At 46.5% G+C, this 9,173-nt stretch overlaps 1 protein-coding gene across 1 annotated transcript; it reads left to right on the forward strand.

Annotated features, from left to right (window-relative positions):
* The first annotated feature begins 5,935 nt into the window (after positions 1-5,935).
* Positions 5,936-7,908, forward strand: LOC146765923 (syncytin-1-like). The gene has a single exon (XM_085593548.1). The coding sequence runs from the start codon at positions 6,447-6,449 to the stop codon at positions 7,812-7,814; it is 1,368 nt and encodes a 455-aa protein (XP_085449674.1). The 5' UTR covers positions 5,936-6,446; the 3' UTR covers positions 7,815-7,908.
* Positions 7,909-9,173: the final 1,265 nt, after the last annotated feature.

Genomic DNA, 9,173 nt, shown 5'->3' on the forward strand with positions numbered 1-9,173 from the left:
TTCCTGCCGTCCCGCTCCCCCCAAGCCTGTCCTGAGCCCTCTCCTGCAGCTGCTGCTCTGCCATGGAGCTGCTGTGAAACACAACAGCTCTGCCACACCCACTCAGCAGGACTGGAGAAGCTTTCTGGCCTTGCTTACATTAGGCTGGTGGCTTCTCTAGACACAAGCTGAGCTTTTGAACGCTATGTCTCACCTGGCACAGGAACTGATGCTGCCCTTCTCATGGAGGCTAATCTCCCATGGGCTTTAAAAGCTTTCTGGCCAGCATAAGGCCTGGAAAACCATTTAATGCAGCCATTTAGCATTGAAAATGTCCGAGTCTATGTATCCAAGTAGCTTGTTTAAATGCTGGAGCCCACCAGAGCATCCCACCAAGGGCATATCTGTTTCTCCTCAACCTCTGCCTCCATGACTGCCAAACTGCACCTTTGAGAGTTCTTTTCTCCAGAAGCCGAATGGCACCATTTTATTTGGGGGATGAAGAACAAAAGTAAATGCTCTATGGTACTATCATCATCATCATCACCAGAATGAGCTGCAAATTAGTTAAATGACATCAACAACTCCGACTGTGGACTTACTTCTCAGAGTGCAGCACTGGCTTTACTATCCCTTGAAACTGCAGATGTGCTACTCTTTAAAGTCCGTTCCATGCTTACCTAATTTGGAGTGAAGCACAGCTCTGTGAGAGCTTTAGGGATTGGGCCTACCCTGGCACTCTCGTGTGTCTGGAGTGACCTGCCCAAGGCATCTGCCACCTGAAGAGCAACGCAGGGTACGGAAAAGCACAGGCTGCAGAACAGCTGGAACTGCAGGGAGCCCATTCCTGTCAGGAGAAACACGACCATCCCACCTTAGGACTGGGTTTTGTGAGAAACAACAGTGCACATCAAAATTTTGAAAACGTTTATTAAACATTTACAAAAACATAAGAGAAGGATTAATAAGGAAGAACAGGCCTGGGAAGGCTCCCTGCCCCATGGCTGCCTGCCAGGTGGCTGCCTCATCTTCAAGATTGATGCTTCACCTTTCACACTGCTGGAGGGTGCATCAGCCACCCCTGGCCCCTCCCAAAGTCTGTCAGTCAATCCTTCTTTGCCCTTTATTGGTGAAATTTATTTATTGTAGCTGCATTTGAAGGTCAGGTGTTGTCATGCTGTGTCCCCACAGCAACAAGCTGTTCCATTCCTAACTCTCCCATGCAAGGGGTATATGTCAACACCTATTGTGGTGGACCCCCACCGCAGGGAATGACGTGCATTGACTCCATGTTTGCAGAAGGCTGAGCAAAAGCTTTATTAAGCTGTCCTATATTACATGATACTAAAAACTATACTACTGCTATAGTGAAGAAAAACCCGTGACCTTTAGAGACAGTCCAACACAGAGTGGCTCCAGTTGGTCAAATGAAATCAAAACACCATCACCAGAGTCCAAGGAAGAAATCCCTCTTTGCTAAACAATCTCCATAATACATTCCACATGTGCCAAACAACAGATACAGCAAATGAAGATAATTGGTTTTCTTCTTTCTCTGAGCTTTCTCACAGCCTTCCCCAGGATTTTCTTGGGAAAGTCTGTGTCTCTCACTGTTCAAAGGATATGTGAATACCACACACACCTTCTTTCTACCTGTCCTGTACAGCCCAGGCTGTCTGGTGGGAACAATAGGGAGGGGGGGGAGGACGGGGGGGGGGGGAAGGGGACTGTGGGGAGAACAGAGAACATCTAAACAACAAATCAGAATAACATAACTCTACATCAATAAAGCTTCTCTTAAAATTCACACAATATTCATCCCTTAATTGCGAGAGCCAATCATCTCATTATCTATCTATTACAGTTTGGATGGAGACCAGAACAAATACCTTGCAAAAGGAAAAGAGGGTACAAAGGTCCCTGCAGTCCCCTGGCCTGGTACCCCAGCCAGTGGGGAAAGGAAGAGGGCAGCACGTGGCCAGGAGTTTAAAAGGAGGCTGTGTCCTCCAAAACTTTGAGAGAGAAAACCCCAGCAGCAGATGTCCCCATGGACTCTCTCCCTTTATTCAAATAAAGATGCAGGGCTCCTTTGGCTCCCTTATGGACACTGGCTTTTCACAGTGTGGTTTGTATGCACACCCATTTCCTTGTATCAGAGTATCACCAGCCTGCAGTGACTCCCTGCCACTCTGGTGTGCAGGAGAAATGGAACCAATTTCCATGAAGGCCCTCCCAGAGGGAAGGAAGAACACACCCAGAGGAGACAAGCAACCCCTGCAGGCATCCAAACTTCAGCACCAGATGCCGAGTGAGTGGCAGAGGGGACGTAGTGGGTGCATTTCCCTCAGCCTTCTCCTGAGACTCAGCAGCCGGGAGCTTGCACTGCACTTCTGTGTTGGATAATATACCAACTTTATTTTTTTTTCATTTCTCTAGTCAGGTGTGTTATGGACAAATTCAATTGGAGATGCTAATCATAGATAAATCAATTAACATGAATTTATTAAGCAAGCATTATTAAGCAAAAGCACAGTGCTGGGCGGCCGGGCAGTCTCTGCTCTGCCACGGCGCACCTTCCCCCTGCGGTTGTCATGCTGGCATGGTAGCGTGGAGGAAGATTTTAGAAAGGCCTTGGGAATGGTAAACTGAGGAAAAGGATACATTCATGTATGCCCCATTGTATTAGAAAGGCCTTGGGAATGGTAAACTGAGGTCAAAGATACATTTATGTATGCTCCACTGTTTCGGGAAAGTCCCGCTTCAGCATTCCTCTGTAAACCCCCTTCTTCCCACCCCTGAGCAGTTCCCATTGGACCTGGCCCCTGGGGTGGTTCTGATGTGCCTTAGCTGAACACTGTCTCTATTGTTTAAGACCTTATCTCTTAATTTGCTGTATAAAACTGTATCTGGGCAATAGCCTGGGGCCTTTGGTCCCTGCAACGCTTCAGGCAATACAATCTCTCTGGACAAGCATACCATTGGTCTCTCTTGGTCTCTTTATCTCAAATCCTAGCGGCGAGTGAGGCAGCACCGCAGCTCGGACCGTGCTAACCCAGACGCTGCCTGGTAAACTCAGGGCAGCGGGACTGCGGAAAACCCCGGCCCCAGAGGGGACAGCTAGCCGGAGGGTCCCGGGGGGCCGGGGAGGGACGGGGAACAGCAGCAAGTGACCCCTGAGAGCAAAGTGGCAGTCGAAAGAGAAGCAACAATCGTGATGTCGCACTAACATCACTGTGATTTCACAATGACCTTGCGAGGTCACACAGCTGTCTATGATGTCACTCGGACATCTATGTGATGTCACACAACCTCCTTTGACGTCACAAAGACAGCGCTATGATGTCACACAGACACCTCTGTGACATCACACTGAGACGGCTGTGATGTCCCGCAGAACCTGTGAGGTCACAAATTTTTTTGTGATGTCACAAAGACATCTCTGTGATGTCACTCTGACACCTCTGAGATGTCACAGTGACCCTGTGATGTCACAAGGCTCTCTGTGATATCACACTGACTTCTCTGTGATGTCACACTGACACCTCCAGAATGTCACACAGCTCTCTGTGATATCACATGGACATCCCTGTGATGTTACACAGCTCTCTCAGACGTCACAATGACTTCTCTGTGAAGTCACACAACCTCCTCCTCTGATGAAACAATGACAACACTGTGATGTCACACTGATGCCTCCATAAAGTCACAGAGCTCTCTGTGATATCGCATGGGCATCTCTGTGATATCACACAGCCCTCTGTGATGTCACACTGAAATCTCTGTGACATCGCACAGCTTTTTGGAATGTCAGACTTACATTTTTGTGATGTCATTAATACATTTCTATGATGTCACACAAATTCCTGTGATGTCACAGAGATATTTCTGTGACGTCACACTGACATCTCTGTTTTGTCTCATTGATTTTGTGAGGTCACACAGCTGTCTATGATGTCAACCAGACATCTCTGTGATGTCACACATACTCCTCTGACATTGCAATGACATTTCTATGATGTCACACTGACACCTCTGTGATGTTACAGAGACCCTTCGAGGTCACACAGCTTTTTCTGATGTCACAAAGATATCTCTGTGATGTCACACCGCTCTCTGTGATGCCGCACTGACAACACTGTGATGTCACACAATTCTCTTAGATGTCACACTGACTCCTCTGTGATTGCACAGATCCTCCTTTGATGTTACAATGACATCTCTCTGATGCCACACTGACACATCTGTGACGTCACACAGATCACAGTGATATCACATGGACATCTCTGTGATGTCACACAACTCTTTGTGATGTCGCATTGACATTTCTGTGAGGACACAGGGCTTTCAGTGATGTCACACAGACATCTCTGTGATGTCACATTGACCTTGTGAGGTCACACAGCTGTCTGTGATGTCACACGGACATCTCTGTGATGCCACACAACCTCCTCTGACATCACAGTGACATCTCTATGATGTCACACTGACACCTCTGTGACGTCACACTTAGATGGCTGTGATGTCGCACCGACCCTCTGAGGTCACAAATCTTTTTGTGATTTCACAAAGACATCTCTGTGATGTCACTCTGACACCTCTGTGATGTCACATTGACCCTGTGAGGTTACACATCTTTTTGAGATGCCACACTGACATCCCTGTGATGTTACACAGCTCTCTCAGATGTCACACAACCTCCTCCTCTGATGTCACAATGACATCTCTATGATGCCACACTGACGCCTCCATAACGTCACACAGCTCACAGTGATATCGCATGGGCATCTCTGTGATGTCACACTGAAATCTCTGTGACATCACTCAGCATTTTGGAATGTCACACTTACATCTTTCTGATGTCACCAATACACTTCTGTGATGGCACACAACTTCCTGTGATGTCACAGAGATATTTCTGTGACATCACACTGACATCTCTGTTTTGTCTCATTGACTTTGTGAGGTCACACAGCTGTCTATGATGTCACTCAGACATCTCTGTGATGTCACACATCCTCCTCTGACGTCAAAATGACATCTCTATGATGCCACACAGAGCTCTATGTGACATCACACTTATATGGCTGTGATGCAGCACAGACCCTGTGGGGTCACAAAACTTTATGTGTTGTCACAAAGACATCTCTGCGACGTCACTCTGACACCTCTGTGACATCACAGAGACCCTTTGAGGTCACACAGCTTTTTCAAATGTCACAAAGATATCTCTGTGACGTCACACAGCTCTCATGTAATGCCACAGTTCCACTACAAGAAGCTAGAGCTATTGTTAAGGCTTGCCCCATATGTAGCCATCACAACAGAGGAGTGGGCCTGGGAATAGGGGTAAATCCGCGAGTCCTGCAAGCTAATGAACTTTGGCAGATGGATGTCACCCATGTACCTAGTTTTGGTAGTTTGAAGTACGTCCATGTGACTATTGATACTTACAGCCATTACATATGGGCTACTGCTCAGACAGGAGAACGGGCCCTTCATGTGGAGCGACATCTCAGCAGCTGTATCGCGGTTATGGGAGTGCCTCAGAGGATCAAGACTGATAATGGCCCTGCTTATTGCAGTAAACGTGTTGCCCGCTTTATGCAAACATGGAACATCACACACGTTACAGGGATTGCAAACTCCCCTACTGGACAGGCAATAGTAGAGAGAGCCAATGGAACTCTTAAACAATATCTGGAAAAATACATTGATACAGTCAGCGTGCAGGATAGGTTATTGAAATGCCTGTTTGTGCTTAATCACTTATGTATTTTTGGAGATGGAGGGTTACCCGCAGCAATTACTCATTTTGCCTCTAAAGCCCCTACCCCTCTGCAAATGGTAGTCAGGTATAGAGATCCAAAACCAGGAATTTGGCAAGGTCCAGCCAAAGTATTATACTGGGGCAGGGGCTATCTGTGTGTTTCTACACCAGCAGGTACTGTGTGGGTCCCAGCTAAGTGGGTGCAGCCCACCAATGACCAGCCTGGAGCAGAGGAGGAGGCAGCGCCTACAGAGGACGATCTCCAGGATCCTGTATGAACTAGAAGAAGAGTTTCAGATTAAATTCCTGTTTGACTCGCAGAGAGAAGTTGAAGACTGCCTCTTGCCTCATTTAGCTAGAGACTTTGACCGCTTTTGTCCGCTTGCTTGCTTGACTTGCAATAGTTATGACCACCAATCTTGGGTAAAAATATATTGTGGAGGGTGCTCTCATCGTTGGTGGATTCATCAGCACCACCTTACCTCTGCATTCTGGTGTCTTACCTGTCAGCGCCAGTGGAGCTTTGACTCACCACAGCGCGCTTTAACACAACTAACAGGTCAGCCTATCAGGGAGAGCCTGAGATTAATAGAAAATACAGAAGACCTGGAATTAAGAAGGCTAGCTTGGAGGGTAAAGCACTTAGTAGAGAAAATTCTGGGTGTTAAAAGGACAGGGATTATAGATTCCTGTTGTCAGAATGGTATCGGCATCCCCATTCAGTGGCAAGTTGACCCAGAGGAATGGGACACGCAGTGTAGGAGGTTTCGTCGTCGCAGCCGTGCTGCTAAGTGTGCAGGCATACGTCCCACCTCAACCTAAAACAAATGTATGGGTCACAATGGCAAATCTAACATGGCAAGAGTCCATCTGTCTTGCTTTATCTTCCCCAGGCAATCCGTTCTCCACCTGCCTAGTCGGTCTACCATTGGATACATGGCCATGTCCTACATGTGTTCCAACTTGCGATAATTTAAATTTGAATACTACTGTAGATAATTGGGACAGGTGGGTGCCCTACTTACCGATCGCCCCGGCAGAACCCCAGGAGCTAGAGCTACTGGGGGCAGTTGGCATGGATTGCTGTTTGTACTTTAACTGGACAAGCAAGCAACAGAGAATCAATGGGTCTGCAATTGTCGTTAATTCCACTTTGCCAATTTACAGAAACAGTAGTATCTGGTGTCAGTACACGGCCAAAAAGGTTTCAAAGTCAACAAATAATCCGCTTTCTTTGCCCCAAGGAATATTCTTTATTTGTGGTGACAGAGCTTGGGCTGGCATACCTTCCAAAATAAAGGGAGGCCCTTGTTCGTTAGGAAGATTGTCATTGCTGACACCCAACACATCAATGATATTAGACATGGCTCGGCGTCATCATGGCAGCAGATTGCGACGCAGTGTACATAACTTTGCCAGTAACTGTCAAGATAATGTTAGATTTTGGTCCCCTGAGGCGATTATTGCTGCCTCTTTCCTAGCGCCTGGTGTTGCCTCAGCAGGAGCATTAGCTCAACTCAACAAGCTGGGATGCTGGCTAGCTAAACAGACGAATGCTACATCGAAGGCCTTAAGTGACCTGCTTTTGGACGTAGACTCAGTAAGACATGCCACACTGCAGAATAGGGCGGCTATAGATTACCTATTGCTAGCCCAAGGTCATGGTTGTGAGGAATTTGAAGGAATGTGCTGCATGAACTTATCTGATCACTCTACATCCATCCATAAGCAAATACGAAAATTGACCGAGCTAACTCAACAGTTGAAGGTGGAGGACGGATTGGGCTTAGAAGGCTGGCTGAAAGGATTGGGGATCGGACCATGGTTGAGGGACATCATCAAATATGGCATAATAGTTCTAAGCATAATTGTGATACTTTTGCGTGTTTTGCCCTGTGTGTTTACTTGCTTGCAAGGCTTGATGCAGCAGCTTTTGCAAAAAATGCTGAATGCACACCTTCTTGTACAAAAGGAAAACGGGGGAGATGAAGAGAGCCTGACAGAGGAATGGTTGAACAACAAGGGACATGTTACTGTAAAATTAATCCAAATAGGGAGGGCTACGTGACTGCTGCAAAGTTCGCATGGCCCTGAAGAATAGATGGTGTGCAGAAAGCAGGATATTGAAACTGCTTGGTATGTAGAAGTAGATAGAGAAGAACAAAGGGGTACTAAGCTGTTCTAGCTGCAAGGCCAGCTGGACAGGCATGTATCGATCATAAAGATACTTTTAAGATAATAGTACAAGTCACATAGCAACCAATCATGAGCTTGGCTTTTGCAATATGTATGAGCTAATTAATGAACATATATAAACTGTGTAATCTGTTACAATAAACTGAGACTTGATGATCATGATAGCATGAGTCTTGTCTCCCGCGGCACCCTCCAACACAAGGCTTTTTGTGATGTCACAAAGACATCTCTGTGATGTCACACTGACTCCTCTGTGATTGCACAGATCCTCCTTTGATGTTACAATGACATCTCTCTGATGCCACACTGACACATCTGTGACGTCACACAGCTCACAGTGATATCACATGGACGTCACTGTGATGTCACACAGCTCTTCGTGATGTCGCACTGAAATTTCTGTGAGGTCACAGGGCTTTTGCTGATGTCACACAGACATCTCTGTGATATCACAGAACTTCCTGTTCATCTCTGGGACGTCACACTGACATCTCTGTGATGGTCTTAGGAATTTATGGTCTTAGGAATTGCTCGTTCTAGCCCTTTCACTATAAAGTCTTGATATCCCTTAAGCTGTGCTAATTGATCAGGTTCATTAGGATCCCACATCGGGTCCTGAAGAGGAAATTCATCTTTAATATCCTCTTGTGTTGATACGCAAGCATCCTCAGCTAAGTCATTGGACACCTTTAAAACCAAATGCTTCTCTGTTTCTGTTAAAGCATCAAGTAGTAACTGCATGTCTGCCCAATCAGGTAAATGCTGCTTAACCATAAACTTTAACCTTTTGGCAACACCTATCAGGTCATTTCGATAACCCTTAGCAGTCTTTTCCCAAGCCTCTAAATCCATTGAGAAAAAGGGGACCTTAATTATCCTTGGCTCCCTTATCAGAGGCTATAGCTTGCCTTAAGGGTGCTTGTATGACTCCTTTAGTTTGCTTTCTAGTTGTTTGTGGGGGTGGGTTCATTCAGGTTTGCCTTCTGGTCCTTGACACTATTGGACCTTGTGGGGAAGGCTTGGGACTTGGTTCAGATTCATCCCATTCACTATCACTACTGGGCAATGGTGGATAAAACCTCGAGGGTTCCCCTGATCTAGGAGTTGGTGGGGAAACTCCTACTTTAATTACTGTTTTTTCCAGGGCAGACGAACCAGAGGATAGGTTAGGGAAGGCTGAAGTTGCTGAGGGTTCTGACTTCACTTGTTCCCCCACCCTCTCCTCTACCCC

This window comes from Lonchura striata, chromosome 16 (assembly GCF_050655825.1).
Source record: "Lonchura striata isolate lonStrDom1 chromosome 16, ASM5065582v1, whole genome shotgun sequence".
Classification (NCBI taxonomy): domain Eukaryota; kingdom Metazoa; phylum Chordata; class Aves; order Passeriformes; family Estrildidae; genus Lonchura; species Lonchura striata.